This window comes from Benincasa hispida, chromosome 9 (genome assembly GCF_027475165.1).
Source record: "Benincasa hispida cultivar pf3 chromosome 9, pf3_genome.v1.1, whole genome shotgun sequence".
Lineage (NCBI taxonomy): Eukaryota > Viridiplantae > Streptophyta > Magnoliopsida > Cucurbitales > Cucurbitaceae > Benincasa > Benincasa hispida.
In genome coordinates this window covers 32,057,527-32,077,165 of record NC_143486.1, presented here as the reverse complement: position 1 = coordinate 32,077,165, position 19,639 = coordinate 32,057,527, and the positions used below count along the sequence as shown (strand labels likewise).

The following is a 19,639-nucleotide window of genomic DNA, read 5'->3' as shown; positions in this document are numbered from 1 at the left end:
TTTTTTTGCGATTTCTGTAAATAGTTTGACATTTTTTTTTATGAAAATTTTTCTTAACACCATTTTGAATTTAATTTTGGTTGATATTAATTTATTTAGTACGGGATATTTCAAATCAATGCTTCTTTTATTTTAAGAAGATTTATTTATTTCTTCTACATTGTTAGCTGAAAATCGAACATCTCTCCATTGAGATCTCAAGTATATATCAAATATACTAGTGATATACTAAAAAAGTATAAATACATCACTTATATCATGGTTTATTTCTTGATGTGTTGACAAATATATTAAAAAATGTAAATATACATAACATATATTGTTTAGTATATAAGACAACATATCGTACAAATTATCTTGTTTATGCACTTATCAAATATACCCTAGTTTATTTCTAAAAAAAATTGAAATATCTAGTGTTATATATATCAAGTATGCCTTGCATGTATGTTTTCTTCTTCCAAGCTTCTTGCAAATTCTTGTTTTCATTTATGAGAGCAACAATTTTCAATTTTTTTGAGAAACTTTCCTTACTTGTGTAGGTTTTGAAAAAAAACGGTTCTCAAAGAAATTCATAACCGTAAGAAACTTCTCTTACATTCTTGTTTTGGTATTATTATTATTTTTTCAAAAAAATGAATTGTAAGGAGGGTTGAAAAAGTAAATTGGATCAAACCCTTGTATAAAATTATAAAGAAACGATTTCTCCCATTTTCTATTCGGATAAGGAAGAATACTGCCAGCACATAATGTAACGATTATACCTCTGCCAAACAGTGTAGTCCGGATTTAACCGAGTCCGAGCAGGGTCAAGAAATTTGGTGGACAAGGAATAGAGCCATCAAGAAAACCCTCTAAACCATTCGCCATCACAGCATTCAGAATTTGATTCTTCCATAATAGGAAGTTGGTGTCATTTAGCTTTACAGGCAGAGGCTGGGGCAAGGCAATGCCGGCTGAAATGTAGGATGAAACGGAGCATGAGGTTAGGGATAATATGGTTGAGCCGGGTAATTAGGGCATTGGAAGAAGGGATGTTGATGTAGTGGTATGTTAAAGAATAAGCCACATCAACGACCAAGGAGAGTCAAGAAAACACATCAACTGAAAAATGTCATGTCACTGAGATGAGTCATGAAAGATTATTCCTTTAGTGCTTCAGATTTCTATTAGGATTGGGTGATAATAAACAAATATTCTTTCTTCATGTATTGGACCATGTGTCCTCATTTCATTAGTCATTTGATATATAATTTTTTAATTCTTTGAATCCCTAAAATAGGGAACAGTATATAAATCGGACATGTTACCCCTTCCCAATGTAAGAAAAGAATACGAAGAGGCAAAGTTGAAAAGCTCTTTGTCTATCGTTTAGTAATTTAGTTCTACTGTGTACAATGATTAGCTAAACGACTGAATACACCGTTCATCGTTTAGCACTAAGCATCCATCGTGTACAACGAAAATGTAAACGATAGTCTCTATCGTGTAGCGCCCAAATCCTGTCGTATACAATGAAAAGGTAAACAATAACTCATTTTACTATCGTGTAAGTTCCGAAACTCCTTCGTGCAGTACGACGACAAGGTAAACAATAAGGTTTATCTTCACATCGTTTAACTACTTGACTCTATCGTACACAACGAAGAGGTAAACGATACTATTTCCCATCTCTTTATTTTTCTAACTGGGTGGGTATTGAGGTTGATAAGTTGGATAAGTTGAATTATATGGTGTCGATCGATAGGTTGGATAGGTAGTCGGCGGGGGAGGTTGAAAATACTGAGGATTAAAAGTCTGAGGTGAAAACAATTATCAAAGAAGAACAAACATTGTATGAAGTGAGTGAATTACAGAGATTAAAAACTAGAAACTGCTGGTTTGCAAAAAGATAATAGACTAGATGAATAATCATTCTTGATTTGAAGTAGAAACTGTTGTCCTGTCAAAGCAAACCAAAAATTCTGTATTACCCTCAGCGCCCTTCAATGGTGATTCGATCCAACCTTTGCTGCAGAATCCAAAATTTTCTACACCCTTTATGATCTTCTCAAGAACCTACATTCATTATTCATCCCATCAATTAACGCCAATAAGCAATACAAAATTGAGGAAACTAATATCCATTCCATTCATAATTAATTTCTTTTAAAAAAAATACATAATAGATGAAAATGATTAAAATCACTTTTGTTATTTTCAAAATCACTACTTTAGTTTTATTAGTTCAGTGGAAAATTCTTTGGAAGAATGAGTTTCCCACTTGTTAAAATTTAAAAGAATACGATTCCAAGTTTTCTTTTTCTTGTCACTTCTATCAATGATAAGTTACTACAAAACTGCCAAAGAAACCCAAAAAACGATCAAGCAATAAAAAAGGAAACTGAAAACTCTTCCACGATGCCCAAACTAAAAATCCGATGAAAGAACAAACTGAGAAGTGATTTGGAACTCTTCCCTTTCTCTTCTTAAAGCCAATTTCAACCTGAGAAGCAATTGCACTTTAGTGACAACTTGACATGGCTAATATGTAGTCTTGACATGGATCAAGACACTTGGACATTCCAACATTTGTTGGATATGCATTAAACACTTGTTAGCATAATAGATACATGTTAAACACAATTGTACATAGTGAATATGAATTCAACAATTGTTGGGATGTTCTTTAAGCATAACAAATAGACAAATAGTTATAAACGACAGATCTTTTTTAGTGCATAGATCTACAACTGTGCTAGACTTCAGTAGCAACTCTCTCTCGAGATAACTTGAGCAATAATTTCAAGTAGAAATTTTCAATAGCATCGATTTTCTCACTAAGCAAGATAAAAACGTGTTTTTATTAAATTAAGGGATGTTTTCAAATATAGAAAAATGACTCAATTTATTTACAGATATAGCAAAATGTCACTGTCTATCACTATAGACATCAATTGGTACCTATCATTGTCTATCACGGATAGACAGTTCTTTTGTCATATTTGAAAATATTCCCAACAATTTTTCCATTTAAAACAATTACCCTTAAATTTAAAGTCTAAACTATATATATATATATATATATAGGAGCTTGCCCAAATATTATCTTTCATCCATGAATGTTTCAAAACTGAAATCCACTAGAATTTTGGATGAAAATTGGAACTTGAGATGGGTGTGGCACTGACCTGAAATTGCGTGACAATGTTCAGAGTTTCAATTTCCATTCCAGATTCTAGTTTTTTTACCAACATTCTAACGCAATTGGCAATTCTACTAGAATGGTAATTTTAAAACATTTGGGAAAATTCAAGAGTAATATTGCAACTTTTGAAAGAAGGGGAGTAAAGGAGATATAAATTTTTACCTCCTGGTGAACTTGAGGATCTCTCACGATTCCCCCACCTCCTACCTGCAATGAACCATATCTTCAAATGCACGGTCAACATAAACTTATTACGTAGACTATCTATTTTGTCACCCAGATTTGTCATAGTTTCATCTATGTCTACAAGATGCCTGGTTTCCATGGTTTTATTAGAAGATTATAAAATGATATAGCATAGACGCAAGTCAAGGCCAGCATCGCACTAATGCAACCTGCCACCTTGGAGAGATATTAGGTTGTCTCCTTGTTTTTTTTGTGCCATGAAATCCTCTGCTGTTTCTTATGTGGGTGGGTGGGGGTTGCACATTCACATTCACATTCACCATTTCTCCATATTTAAAACTTCATCAACGGCTGCTTAACTTTTAAAGAAGATGGATTACATCCTTTGTGATCGGTGGAAGAGGAAGGTAACTTAGGTTAGTTGGGCCACAACATCTGAACTAAATGAAATTCAAGATTTCAATTAGGAAATATATGAAGAAAGAATATGGCACTTGTCAGTAAATGGCCTTTGAAATTCGTTTTCTAGGCGAAAAACCAACCATATAGGAAAAATGTCTAAAATGAACATGGTCATATTTTCTAGACAAACCTATTTAGACTATTAACTGTAATGATAACAAAATAGCAGCCGATCCTATGAAGGAACTACCACACTCAAGAAGAAAAATAACTCAGAGCATTTCTTACTTGTGATCTGCGACATTCAAATTGAGGTTTCACCAAAGTAACTATTGTTGACGTTTCCTTCATCACATTGACCACAGCAGGCATAACCTGATACATAAATAAATAAGATCATGCAGATAATTTTTTTGAGTAAGAAACATTTCATTGAAAAGTATGCAAATATGTGGAATGAGAAAAGAACATAAGTATAAATAACCATTCCAAGACCTTACAGGTAAAATCAAGATGCTAGTAACTCGAGATCAAATTTATACTATGATAAACTATGGCAATAGTAATATTTCCACCATACTTGCCAGACCAACTAATTAAAATAAGATAGCCAATAGACCGGAGGTGCCAGTGCCATAACACAATAAGATGCGTCTAGTCTATGGTCATTATTCATACGCAAGTTTGTTCAAAGAAAAAGAAAATGTGTAAAGAAAGCTTGTTTATATGCACATACATTAGCTACAGACATCTAATTTGCAAACTTCTTATTTCCTCCCTCGCATTCCTAGACCTTTAAACCCCAAATTTCAGATGTCGAGATTGGCCACCTAACCGTTGTTGGTCACCTAACACTTGAACTTCTGCCCCTTGTGTACTTGTCACTCATGTTTTTAAGAGCATATCATTAACAAGATTGGAAAAGTACCAAATTAGTATGAGATTATCCTTAAAACATGAGATCTCTTTCTGCACCTTCTCCTTTTGGGATCCTAGGTATGGAAATTGTCGTTTACTTCTGCAGCTAAGCATTGTTTAGAGCAAAATACTTGTTCACATATATTCAGCTAAACCAGTTCTTTTCATACAGTAAGAAAAAGAAAATCCTGACGGCAATTTTTTTCTAATTAAAATATAAATAAATATATATATATAACGTGAAAATGTTGCCCTGTTATCAAGTTAGATTGAACAATCTGTGAAACTGATGTGCAAAGTAACGGAAACCTTTACCAAGAGAATAGAGATGAAAGAAAGGTCCAGAGTCACAATATCAACTTTTTGAGGAAGTCCAGCAAGATATCTTAAGTTTGTCCTTTCCATCACACAAACACGTTCATCTCGACGAATCTTGTCGGCAACCTAAAAATTCTGCACATCAATGACCCATCACAATGGAACGGAAGGTGTGGGGTACATTATTTGCTAGTTCCCCACATAAATATCAAAGGTATCAAAAGAGAACAACGGTTTATCACTTGACTGGGTTTAACATACAATTGTTACTAAATTAGATTAGTTGGATGGTATTTTGTTATCTCTTAAGCCTGGATTTGGATTTAATTTCTAGTCATCTCCCCGTCTTTTGAAGTACCTCTTTCTTCAATTCAATGGTTTCTTGTATTAGAAAGACAAGTAAATAAGACCTTTACTCCAACTTTCCAGAAAAAACGAGGGGTAGTACTATTTTTCTATCAGAGATACTTGCACTCATGACGGGTTTTTCAGACGGATGACCCATTTTAGAAGGCCCAACTTACATTTGGCCCAATTTTTAAAAAGTTTGTTTTTTGACCTTGTGCTTAGGTCATATTAGCATGAAATTACCAAAATTGAACATTGTGCATGTGGGTTGGGAACTCGCTCTCGCTACTCTTGCTCTTTTGGGTTTAGAATTTTCTGCTTCTCACTCTTGCTCCTCTCACTTCTCAGCTCCTTTGAGTTTGGGTTTTTCACTTCCCACTCTCTCTGTTTGCTCTCACTTTTGCTTTACAATAGCAAGAGCGTGAGTCATGAGCCCAACACATGTGCACAATAAGATCGTTTCGGTAATTTCCGTTGATGATGACACAAGCAAAGTCATAAACTTAAGTTTTAAAAAGTTGGACTAATTTTATTTTTGACCCAAAATTTGGGTCAACAGAAAAATTATCTCAGCTCACCAACCGACAACAATATTGAGTTGGTAAGGAAAAATATGTGAAAGAAGTTTATAAATATCACCTGTCCATAGCCAACATCAACTCCATAGACAAATGAAGCCCCATGCTGAAGCAAACAGTCAGTAAATCCTCCAGTGGATAACCCAGCATCAAGAGCAACTTTACCATCAACATCAACACCCAACTGTTCAATAGCAGCTTCCAACTTCAATCCTGCTCTGGATTTCATGAAATAGAGAGAGAGAAAAAAGTAACATATATGTTAAATTAACTTTTGAAACTTTATCTAGTCTAATGAGGATGAAACTGAAAATATATATATATTGGGAAAAAAAGGCAATTGCAAATATAGCAATCATGTCCAAAGTATTAGTGGATATAGCATAATGCAAAAGAATTTGTAAATATAGCAAACTTTAGATCAGCTCTCAGAGTATAACTGTGATAGATATCGTTGGTGGTAGTCTATCACTACAGAATCTATAGCTGATAAGAGTCTAACGATAGAGATAGATTTTGTTATATTTGCACTTTTTTAAAAATGTTAAATATTGTTATACACTTGATCGTTAATCCTAAAAGTGCTACCCACTGCATTTATCCTAAAAAGAAAAAAAAGTAGTTTTCAGCTAAGTTTTATCACCTACATACATATTTCGGAACTTCAGCAATTATCTCAACCTTAGCTTTATCGCCGACGGGTGTTCCAGCTTTACTGATTACTTTGCCATCTACCAATACTTTACCTACACAAAAATTCATCTATGACACAAAGAAAGAGAGAATTCGAAAATGGAATGAAGTTCATCAGATTAACAAATGCAATTAGGGTTACCTTGTAATATCCACGACTGTATCATTGTTCGGCTGTATTGCTGGTATCTTTCTACACATACCTCGTCCAATCTCTTCTTCTTTTTCCTAAAAAAACACAAAAACAGCTTCTTTCCCACTTACAAACAGACATTTCAGAATTTGGGGACAGATTAAAACGGGGGGGAATCCTTACAGGTTCAGTGACAGAATCTTTCCCGACTTGGCAACGGAAAAGGCTTTAGGAGAAGCCGATTGAATTGGAGAGGAAGATAGTGGCGATAAGAGGAAAATCCTTGCACAATTATTCCGACTCAGGATGCACTTCGACATGATGGGGCTCTGTTTTTTCACACGATTATGTAAATTCTACTGGCTACTCCACGAAGAATTCGGTCTCCCAAGCTTGCACAATAGTTATAGCAAAATGCGCAGTGCCTTGCAATGGAGATTTACATGGTGATGTTTCATTGTTCACTTCCTTCCCCAAAAAATGAAGCATAGAATTCTAAAGAGATTTTAGGTTAAATCAAATATTTGTGTGTGCATTTTTTTACCATAAGTTCGAAATTGATAATACAACTTTTATGTTAGTATGTACATTTTATTTTTTATTTTTTATTTTTTATTTTCAAATATAGGTTTTAGAGGTTAAGGAAACTCTTTTTCAATTTTGTCATAGATGCTCATAGCCCAAGATTGACCCTGGAACATTAGAAATGGTATAACGAAATTTATCCCAATACAATGTGGTCTGAGAAGAAACCAAGATAAAAGTTGGTAGATATGTAACATTCGAAAAGATGTGAGATACATAAATAAACGAGAACATACCTAAATGAAAGAGATGTGGCTTCCCATGCTCTTAAACATCAAGCTCAACAATTTGGTTTGAAAATGATCCACAATGGGGGGTTTATTCTTTCTTCTTCAGCTCTCTTGTTATTGTTGACTCAAAAAAGAAAAATGAAGGGGATCCTAAGAATATTTATCCTAAAGTATGGTCAATAAAAATTAATAATGATGTTACTACTTGTACTAACACCGTCCTTTTAGATGATTCAATTATAGGAACTTCAAAGTTTATTTAGCTTAGAACAATCCTATATTGGGTAATCTCCTCATTTTTTAAAAAAATTATATGAGTGAAGAAAAAACATACTAACACGAAACTTGCGCAACTAACTCGTAGGAAAATGTCATAGTTGTGTGTGGACAAGTAAGATGACAAGTACCTCGAACTCAAGTTAAATTTACACCTAAAGCGTCCTTTCAAAAAAAAAAACCAATAAGAAATATATATCTATATAAGTCTTATAACATAAAATAAGCAAATTCTTTTATAAGCAAAATCTCAAAAGAAGGTTAAGACGTTGTTCACTCTTGTGATAAAAACCAAGAGGCAAGAATAACTAGAGGTTTGAACAATGATAAGTTTGGTGATGAAGGATATTTTGAATTGGAGTTTGGTAATGAAGATTAATTTTTCATTGAAATGATGGTAAGGGAGGCTACCATGTGTTCCTATGCGATAACTGTTATTGTTTAAATTATACGACATACTACTCAAAATTTTGGGTTGATTTTAGTTATGAAAAGTTTTATTCTTATTCGTAAATTCTGAATTTTATTCAAAGAAAAAAATATATTTAGAGACTTTTTAAAAATAAATAAATAATATGACGGCTAGTGTGTAAAAACTAAAAGACATACGTTAGATTATTTACAATATTATTCACATAAATTAACATGGCTGTCGATGTATAATTGTAATAAAGTATTGTGAGCCGACCTAAATGATAGTGTCAATATTAATCTTTATGTATTTTTGTAAATAATATCATATTTACCTTCTAATTTGTATACATAATCTACCAAATCAATTTCTATCATTTATTTTAATTGAAAATTTTAAAATAATTTCAAAGTTTAAAGATAAAATGAAAGTTTTTTTGAAATATATGGAATGATTGAAATGTGTCATATACTCCAATCTTGGTGTTTTATATGGTAGTGAATAATACCATGTATACATTCTTTGTGCGTTCGTGTGCTATTTTGGTTTTCAGTCTTTATATTTTAGATTTCATTTTATTTTAGTCCATACACTTTCAATAAATTTTAAATTTAGTCTATATACTTTTAATAAATCTTAAATTTAGTCTTTCAAATATATATTTTTTAGTACAATCCTTCAAAGTTTATTCTTATCAAAATTTGTTGAATAGTAATACTAAATTTCATATATAAAAAAAAAACATTGTATATATATTTCCAAAATTTATAAAGATGATACTAACAGAGGCTATTCCTTTAAAAAAAATTGACAATAAAGTAACAAAAATATTTTAAGTGTTATGGGTTGCTCTGGCAAGGCTTAAGTTCAAGGAAGACTTGGAGGCGACATGAGAAAATGCGTGTCACAAAAGTAAAAGGTAAGGACTTTAGGTTTTGAGTTTGAGTTGGTTAATATATATCAATTGAAAAATAAATCTAGCAATACTCGATTTGGCACCCTACAGCCTCAAGCGTCGTAAACAACTATTTTTTAGTACAATCCTTCAAAGTTTATTCTTATCAAAATTTGTTGAATAGTAATACTAAATTTCATATATAAAAAAAAACATCATATATATATTTCCAAAATTTATAAAGATGATACTAACAGAGGCTATTCCTTTTAAAAAAAATTGACAATAAAGTAACAAAAATATTTTAAGTGTTATGGGTTGCTCTGGCAAAGCCTAAGTTCAAGGAAGACTTGGAAGCGACGTGAGGAAATGCGTGTCACAAAAGTAAAAGGTAAGGACTTTAGGTTTTGAGTTTGAGTTGGTTAATATATATCAATTGAAAAATAAATCTAGCAATACTCGATTTGGCACCCTACAGCCTCAAGCATCGTAAACAACTTTAACATCGCTAAAGTTAACCACACGTGATTGGCAGAGGGAGGACACTATAAATAACCTTATTCAACAACCTTAGAGAGTAAGTAATTTTAGCTTTTAACCTTACTTTAGTTCAACCATACATACTAACTTAATCTCGACACTACACCAATGCGAGGATTTTTCGATCGACTCAGAAAGCTCAATCAGATTAGAAGAAGTAGGTCGGAAGTTAAACCCGCGAAGGAACATTGATGATAAGGAATGTATGTGAGATCTACACGACAAATATTAAGATTTATTGAAATTACGTGAGCTAAATTAAAAATTTAAAACCGAAATGGTATTTCTAACCCAATTAAAGCTTCCTTCAAATATTCTTAAATTAATGAAACGGGGTTACAAATTTAACCTTCCATAAAAATCTGGAAGCTAAATAGCACAGCAGCATAGACCAATTATTTTAAAACAAAAAAATAAAAATCTATTTCTTTATTGTTTATCCCAATTCCCAGCCTATCTCCTTTCTTCTTCCACAGTCATTACAGAGCAGAGCTCTCTCCAATGGAGTCCCACTCCCTATACCTCTCTTCCTCCTCCCCATTTCTCCACAGTCATCGCAAAATCCACAAACTCCCTTCTCAAAAACCAATTTCTCAATCCCCTTCTCTCATTCCCTCCACCAATTCAAAACCTCTCACCGTCTTCAATGGCGCCCATTTTTCCTCCATTAACAAAACCCCATTTCCAACTCCCACCATTCCTTCAAACCCGCATTTCCTCTTCGCAAAAACCTCCCCATTTCACCAATTAGCGAAATCCTATCTTCCTTTTGCTCTGACTCAGCTCCTCCTTCTCACCCCTCTCCCTAGCTTCGCCTTGGAAACCGACCAAGCTTCTTCTGATAAGATAAACTTGGAGTCTATTTTGGTTTCAATCGATGATTTTTTCAACAGATACCCTTTTTTTGTTGCTGGGTGTACTTTCATTTGGCTTGTTGGGATACCCTTGATTGATTACTTTTTTCTAAGAAAGTACAAGTTCATTTCTGCCATTGATGCGTTTCGTAAAATCCGAGATGAACCAAATGCACAGCTCTTGGATATTAGAGACGAAAAGAGCTTGGCGTTTTTGGGGTCTCCTAATTTGAGGATTTTGAATAAGGATGTGGTGCAGGTTGTGTATTCAGAAGAGGATGAAGATGGGTTTGTGAAGAAGGTGAAGAACAGCTTTGGAGATGTTGCTGATACTCTAGTCTTTATCCTGGACAAGTAAGTTGTTTCCTTATACTTCAATTGAAATAGGTTTGTGTGAGTTCTGGAATTCGGAGAGGTTTCTGTGATCTTCTATTCAGGTTGTTGTGCTTTTCTCTGTTCAGCTAGGGGGAATTGTGGCTTAATCATTTTTAAGTCCCACTTGATAATAATTTGGCTCCACTTTATAACCATTTGGATTTTAGTTTTTGAAAATTGTATTTGTTTTCTTACAACTTCTTTACTTTTGTTATCATCCAAACATTTGAATTCCAAACTTCAAAAACTACTTTTTTTTAGTTTTCAAAACCTTGGCTAGGTTTTTTAAAACACTTCTAAAAAGTCGATAACAAAACAAATGAAATCAATCAGGAAGAATGTTTGTAAACTTAATTTTCAAAAGCTAAATGGTTATCAAATGAGGCCTTGATTTTTGTTTTTGGTTTTTGAGAATTAAGCTTATAAAAACTACTTCCACCTATGAGTTTCTTTAAAATCTAATCCAAGTTATGAAAAGTAGTTTTCTAAAACTTGTTTTTGTTTTTGTTAATTGTCTATGACTTCAAATCTTTGCCTATGAAAGATGAAAAGGACTATAAAGAAATTGTGAAAAAACAAACAATCAAAAACCAAATCTATGTCCAATGGGGTCTAATCTTTTCAAGTTTTTGTATAATGTAAGCTTTTCAACCTCTTCTGATGTAACAAGCATTCCAGATGGTTATGCACTCTGTTTTAGGTTTTTGCAATAAGAAAGAAACTTGGATTTTTATTTTTTGTATTATGATATAACAGCACAATTTAAAAAGAGTGAGTTTAGGATGACTTTTGAGTGCAAAACTGGGGTGGGATGGGTTTTGAGGATGGTGCTTTTGAGTGTAGTAGTTTCGCATAAGCATATTTGTAGGAAGAATGTGTTCCTCTAAAAGAATTTTAAAGTGAGAATTTTAAAGTGCTTTTCAACATCCTAAAATTTTTCAAAGGAGACTCTTATAACCATCAAGTCATAAGGAGCAACCTTCGATATTTTCTAAGAAAGTTGGTAAAGAAACTTGGAAATTTTGGTATTCTGCTAAGCTTTCCTCGTGATTGTTTTCGTTTGTTAACGAAACTTGTATTTCTATTTATTTCAGTTCTCAAGCCCATTGTGTATATTACTTGCGATCATGTATTATCATGCCCTGAGTCATGTCTTATGGTTTTCATATTTAGCTAATATTGCCTTAAACTTAACAGAAGGCTCGGAATTTCGTTGTTTCACTGTTTCAAATTTTACTCTCATGCCAATTATATGAGTTCAATTTCATCACGTGCTGTGCTTTTAATGTCCAAGGTAGTTTTGATGGTAACTCCATGAAAGTGGCCGAGCTATTGGTCAAGAATGGCTTCAAGGAGGCTTATGCAATTAAGGATGGTGTTAGGGGCGAAAAAGGGTGGTTGGTATGTGTCCTTTCACTATCTACTTGATAAAAATAGTCATATTTTTGTTGAAGGCTTAATCATGATGCATTTTAATTTTTGATTTTGATTTGTCTTCTAGTTCGATAATCATGGTAGTATGGTACTATGCCGTTTTGTAACTGTCCATTAAGTCTTGATTAGAGGTTCTCCTTTCTTTTGGTGGCCTCTTTCTTTTGTGGGATTTATTGTTTGGTGATTCATAAAATAATAATAATATAAATAAAAGGAGTAAGAAGAAGAGGAGAAAAAATAGCAAAACATCAAAAGCCGAGGTCATCCTTGTCCTCATCCTCTTCTAAATCTAAATGTCATCTAAAGATTCTCCTTTGTCATTCTCTTGTCCATTTCCTCTTAACCAAAAATCTTCATCATCACTGCTTTTCTCCTCTAGGTGGTAAAGTCGAGTTGGTTTTCAGACTCAAGATCTTAGAGGCAATTGTATGTGATGTGTTCCTCTAGACATTTGTAGATCTAGTTTGCTTTGTGGCTTCTTTAGTACCACTAACACAAGGCTACATCGCCATGTAAGATCACCATTGTCAAAATCCAACTCATCATCTCTTATCATTTTCTTCCCTCATCATCGCAACCAACCATTCTTTGTAGAAGTGATATTAACTGGAGAGGAAATGACGTTACTAGAGTTCAAATACAGGACCTCTCACTTTGATACCATATTAAATCATCAATCAATTCAAAAGCTTAAAAGTTGATAAGTTGTAATAAATTTAATATATCATTATTTTAACAAATCTATTCATTCCTCTAGAAATCGAACTTGGCAAGATTTGGATAAAACAAGTAAACCGCTGGAACTTTTTATCTTGGCATCCTAATTTCTAATTGATTTCTGTTATTGTTTTGCCTTTGAGAGTTGCTGTGTTCCCCTACAAAGTCGTACAATCACTTATGCTTGTTCCCTTTTTAGTTTAATTTCATCATAATAGAGCTCATCTTTCTCCTAAATAAAATTTAGAGTATAATTAAGTATAGAATTCATATCTTCTTTTTTGCCTTTTTGATACTTTTGTTTGGTACTCTTTCATTTATTCTCGTACGCTAGTGGACACTTAAAAACACATTTTGTTATACATTTTCACTTATCGTCTGGTAAATTTAATTTTTTATTCATTTTCTTGAACACTCTTGCACTTGAAAATTAGCAAAACAAGGAATTGATGTCATATTAAATTACCATTAGACTCAAAAAGCAGATAAGTTACGATAAATTTAATTTTTCTTTTTTCATATTATCGACAGCCTCCTTTTGTTCCCCCGCCCCTGGTAAAACCCAGATCAGCAAGCATGTTTATGATTCTGTCATTAGGATCTTCTGATTTCCCTGTGCCCAACAAGGATGCCTTTTTGTACTTTTCAAATTTGCCAAGCTTTTTTATTTTGAAATTGAATAAAACTTAATTGAACGACATTAACTAATTGATTCTAATTGGTATCGGCAGTTTTTTCGTGTTTTTCGTTTACACCCTTAATATCTCTATTCTGATATACTGCCTGTGTTGACGATAGGGCGAAAATGTTCTTTAATTCCTTCTCTTACTTTTCTTTCCAAATCTTGACTTGGAGAAACTTAGAAAGTATTTGTCAAGAATATTTTCCAGAATTTGATAAAGCTTTCAATTACTTATTTTCATCCTCTTTGCAGGCAATACAGGAAAGCTTGTTACCACCTTCTGTTCACATGAACAGAAGGAAAAAGGCTAAAGCTTCCCAAAAGTTGGGGACTAATGGAGTTGTTCAACAAAATGGAGACAATAAGGCTGTTCCATCTTTGAAATCCTCCAATGGAGAAATCCAAACGTCACGCCTCCACGTCAATGCATCATCGGCCACTGAGACACAGTTGAAAACTCGATCAAGGCCATCCTCTCCTTATCCAAATGTACGTTCACTCCGCCAACTAATACATCTTTAAGTGTAAATTGTTTTTTTCACTAAGTAGAGAAAAAAAAGGTCTGATCAGAATTAAAATACAAAAGCACATCACAAGTTTTGAATGTTTGACTATCTAGTTCAATATGCTTCTAAACATTTTAAAAACAATCGATAGCCCTTTGAAATGCTCCCAAGGATACAATTTAATCAGGTCTTATTTGGTAACCATTTGGGTTTTGGTTTTTGAAAATTAGGCCTAATTCTTCTCAATTTCTTATCATGGTTTTCATTTTTCTTAAGTAATAGAGTTGGAAGCTCAATTTTAAAAATTATGACTCCATTTGGTAACAATTTAGTTTTTAGTTTTTTGTTGTTGAAAATTAAGTCTATAAACACCCTTTCTACCTCTAAATTTCTTGCTTTGTTATCTATTTTATACCAATATTTCCACACACAAAAGAAAAAAGAAAAAAGAAAAAACCAAGCGAAGTTTTGAAAACTAGAAAATGTAGTTTTTAAAAGTTTGTTTTTGGAATTTGAATTCAACACTTTTACTCAAGAATGATGTAAGACATTGTAAAAAATTGAGAGGAAATAAGCTAAATTTTCAAAACTCAAATGGCTACCTAACGAGACCCAGTGATTTTCCTCAAACTGCTTGTATCTAGTGTTTCCTCTAGAATTACTAGTTTCAAAATTATCTGAAAGTCAGTTAATAGAGAATGCATGTTTCATTACTTATTGGAAACAAAATTAAATTGGATTCAGTAGAAGTTGAAACTCTCTTTTGTGTACAATTCTCTCCCTGTTATGATTTGGTTATTGTATTTACTTTGATTGTGGATTTTCTGTGCATGAAGTTTACAAACTGACTCAATTTTCTTGAACACTGATAAATGGCAGTACCCAGATTTGAAACCACCATCTTCTCCAACTCCCTCAAAGCCAGGGAAATGAAAGACAAGTTTTCACCTGACCATCTTGTTCTGCATAGAGAAGTTTACTATAATATCATCAAGAGGCTGTTATTTGTTTCAATGTGATTGTTGTAAACTCCATTTTTTTTTGGTAACTAGCTGTATATAATTTATATAATTTAGTGTTTTGATTTAAGCAAATGAATGCATTTCAGTATTCTACAATGAATAATTACAGCTAAATGGAAGGGATATTTATACATGAAGCACAAGGCTAAACGACCTAAAAATATAGATACAAAATAATACAAATGTTCAGACCAAGAATATACAGGTGTTGATTAGTCATTGGGAGACAATAATGGTTGCAATCATTACTCGACCATTTGCGGCTATAGCATGAGAGCTTCTGGAATGGCTTAAGAGGCACAATTAGGAGCGTATATCGGTTGGGTTTGGTTGAATTGACGGTGTTTTTTGGATCAACTCGAAAATTTCGATTGATTTGATTGGTAATCTAGATGATCCAAATAAAGTTTCCAATCCAACCCTTAAAATTTGGGTTGGGTTGGATCAACGGGTTATAACTTACTTTTTTTTTTTTTAATGAAAAATATTTAAATTTATATACAACACATGAATAATAACTAATATCTCATAAAATTAAAATATTAAATACCAAATATCTATGATATTTATTATAAATTTTAAATAATGATAAATATCATAACAATTTTAAAAGAAAAATATTAAAAATTTACAAATTAATTCATACAAAGTAATCAAACTTTAAACAAAGATGAATATATATATATATAAAATTCGTGTTGGGTTAGGTCAACCCCAATTTTTTTTAGCCAAGTACAACCCAACCCAATAAAAATAAAAAAAATCAACTCAACCCAACGCAACCCTTACATTTTGGGATGCATAGTTTGGATTGTTCGGGTTGTCGAGTTATTTGAACATGGCACAATGCAGCTAATAAGAGAAAGAGATAGTCAGGTGCACCCAACAACACTCATCTTTATGCATCTTAGCAAATTATCCAATCATAATTTATCATATATCAATTCTCCTTTTTTTTTTTTGAATTTTTTTTTTATGTGATGAGAGTGAGATGTATAAAGATGAGTATATTTAAATATTATAAAAAAAAAAAGATATGTTTTTCATCTCTATCAAACAAGAGGATAGGAAGACTAGTTCAAGTTTGGTTCTCAAACAGATAAATATGGAGTATGATTGGTAAAAAAAACATATAAGTACTTAATCCCATGATATTATACATCGTTTACAATATGTTTTTTTTATTGTATGAAAAACTAGATTTATAGTTGAGTGTCTATAATAAGATTATCCCACCATAAAACTAAAAAAGAAAAAAGAAGTTTGAGAAAAAGGGAACTAATTTCATTCAAAAGTTGATGAGTCCATTTGATCTCAATTGAGGTACTAGAGTATTCTACTTGACTTTGTTTCTGATCTTACAATCTTAGTTTTCTAGATCATGAAACTAGAGTATGGACAATGAAAACATTGTAGCCTATTCTTAGTTTGAAAAAAATTATCTTTTTAGTTATCGAGTTTTTAGTTATAGGTTCACTTGGTTCTTCAATTTTTGAAATGTCCATAAATTTTGAGGAATAAGTTTAAATGGTCCATAGGGTTAGTTTTGTCCTATGTTACAATAACGATTATTATTTTTTAATGCTGACATGAAGTGTAAAAAGGTAATAAATAATAATAACAAAAACTCCTCTCCAGGTCTCATGCTTCTCTATACTTCTCCTTCTTTTCTTTCATGGACTATGGGACACTTGTCGTCGCACGCTTAGAATTTTTATGGGTACCCTAACTGGTCACAATATTGGTATTTTTTTTATCTTTACTCATGCATACACATTATAAATTTATTTTTCTTTAATGCGCATTCTTTCGATGTTCTTTTGTTCCACTCAATCTTTTGTGCGCAATTATTTTTTTAAGCAGGCAAGTAAAACTTTTTTTCTTTCCCTTAGTATATATTACTAACCATTATGAAAGACAACTCTCTAATCGGTAGGACCTTTTGAAGGGACAACCAAATTGAGTCAAATTAACACATCTTTCAGTTAAAAGCTCTAAATTAAAGTGATTATGTGGACAAAATATGGGAGACTTAAATAATTCATAACTCGTGAGTATGCTACTCTATTTTTATAGTAGATAATACATCCTAGACAATCATCATCAAGAGCATGCATACAATTCTCAACACCTTATCTTACTAAAAAAATTTGAAAAAAAATCCTTCAAATTTTAGCACATTAAATTAGCATGCATAACATCTATAATTGATCATTGACATGCATACTGAACGATTAAATTCCCAGCAGAAGCAATTGATCGCCTATGCCTTTAATTATTGTTTTGAATTTACAGAAATACAGAGAAATTTAAACATTAATCTAAGCATGCATTTAGAAAGAAAAATTACTAGGAAAAAGAAGATTACTTTCGAAGACTACTTTAAAACTTCTCCAATTTTTCAAATCAGGACGAACTCTCCAACTCTTCTTGGATCTTGTACAGGACACCACAACTAAATCTTCCCCACTATTCTCTGAAAAAGGGAAGGAGAAATCTTATACAGAGAAACTCTTCCATTGTACTTTGAGAGAATTGAGAGAGATTTTTAGAGTGAATGCAGAAGAAAATTACTTAACTTTTTAAAAATGCAAAGTACTATGCATATCATAAGAGAGGGGAGTTAACTCCCTTCACCACTGTCTTCAACTCCCCTATAATCGCAAAGGAGCTATTATTTAATTTAGCATTAAATTAAATCAAATTTAATGTAATGTAATCTAATTTAATAATTATTAATTAATCCATTAATTAATCTTAATCAATTAATATCATATATTTAGTTAATACTACATTTCAATCATATTCAAATATATCCCTCTCATAACTTATAGTGTTAATGTATATCCCAATTGAAGGAACTCATTTTTAAAGAGATCCTTGAGTGGAAACAGATCGTCCAAATTCCATTTAGATTGAAATCATGAATTTACAGTAAACATACAGTTTATGCATTCTAATTAAAATTACAGCATGCTTTTTAAACAAGAAATAGAGTTCAAGAGATTATACCTTTTAAGAACACTTCTTCTCGTAAAACCCTTGAACTGTCACGAACTTTACAAATAGCAACAAAACTTGAAGACCCTCTTCAAGAAAATCACGAACCAAAATAGAAGACACGACCACTTGAAACCTTCGGTATACTCAGGGTGAGAACTCAGGAGTTGTGGGCTCTGACTATTTTGGTAAGGAGGGTGTTTGAGTTTTTGAGGAGGAAGAAGATAGAAGAAGAACTCTATCGTATAGAAAACTTCTCAATCATGTAGTCTAAAATGTCTATCATATAGACTCTGAACTTGTCGTGTAGATCACTCACAAGTATGTATTGGGAAGAAAAGAAAAATAAAATCTTTTATTCCATTTGCCATAAAAAATCACTTAACTACCCATTAAGGTGATTGGAGAGAAAAAAAGGATTAATTATTCAAAATAATAAATAATATAAATAAATATGATAACCAACTTATCGTATTACATTTATAACCTATAGCTTTAATATTGCATCATATACAATATAAACTATAGTTTTTTTTCTCTATTTTATGGCATTTAATATAAATCATTCATAAAAATATATTTGAATCTCATTCAAATATTTATTCCTTTAATTAAACTATAATGTATCAAATACATTACTTCAATTATATTCAATTTAATTATATCATATATAGTTAAATTTTCTTTTATTAATTTGAACAATTCAAATTAACCCAAAATTTGATTCTCAACTAAATTCTTTTGAGCTACCAAGGGGACCTTATGGACCTGTAGCTTGAAGCTCCTACGGTACATGAATAATTAATTAAACTCTTTAATTACATTATCCACCATCCGTTAACTGCCGGGAACTCCACTAAAGACCGACAGCTGCATTCTTCGCACTACAGATATATTTCTGTGTCCATTGAATATAACGAATAAACAGTGCGATGACCCTTCACAAATTGCTTGTAAGTACAGGTGGGCCAAATTACCGTTTTGCCCATGTAGTTACATCTAACTTCTTAAGTATCATTGATCCCTCTAATGAACAATAGATCATAGTCCTACTGTGACTAAACCCCTCTCGAGCCAGGAGAGGGTGTGGCACCACATTGTTCAAGACCCAGAATCAGCCCTTAAGGGAGCAATTTACCCCTGCTTCGGGGAAGGAGTGAATTCCATCTTATGTAGCTAAGTTTCCAGCTCCCCAATCAGACGAATCCCCAAGATAGTACGCTTGTTGAGTCAGCGATCTGGCCACTCTCACCCATACAAATCAAAGGACCGCCCTTATAGGCAGGAGTTCACAACTCAGTTAGGATTAAGGTCATGTTACCTATGGTCATCCTAGTAAAATGAAAGT

The 19,639-nt window shown here is 32.5% G+C and overlaps 2 protein-coding genes across 2 annotated transcripts; one reads left to right on the top strand and one right to left on the bottom strand.

Annotated features, from left to right (window-relative positions):
* Positions 1-1,789: 1,789 nt before the first annotated feature.
* LOC120086828 (bacterial hemolysin-like protein) lies at positions 1,790-7,310 on the bottom strand. Its single transcript, XM_039043634.2, has 8 exons — positions 6,947-7,310; positions 6,773-6,858; positions 6,581-6,683; positions 5,999-6,155; positions 5,009-5,137; positions 4,064-4,150; positions 3,350-3,394; positions 1,790-2,058 (listed from the first exon to the last, which is right to left on the bottom strand). The coding sequence occupies exons 1-8, from the start codon at positions 7,081-7,083 to the stop codon at positions 1,912-1,914; spliced, it is 891 nt and encodes a 296-aa protein (XP_038899562.1). The 5' UTR covers positions 7,084-7,310; the 3' UTR covers positions 1,790-1,911.
* Positions 7,311-10,103: 2,793 nt separating this feature from the next.
* LOC120084675 (Rhodanese/Cell cycle control phosphatase superfamily protein) lies at positions 10,104-15,363 on the top strand. Its single transcript, XM_039040484.2, has 4 exons — positions 10,104-10,909; positions 12,229-12,331; positions 14,016-14,252; positions 15,149-15,363. The coding sequence occupies exons 1-4, from the start codon at positions 10,203-10,205 to the stop codon at positions 15,200-15,202; spliced, it is 1,101 nt and encodes a 366-aa protein (XP_038896412.1). The 5' UTR covers positions 10,104-10,202; the 3' UTR covers positions 15,203-15,363.
* Positions 15,364-19,639: the final 4,276 nt, after the last annotated feature.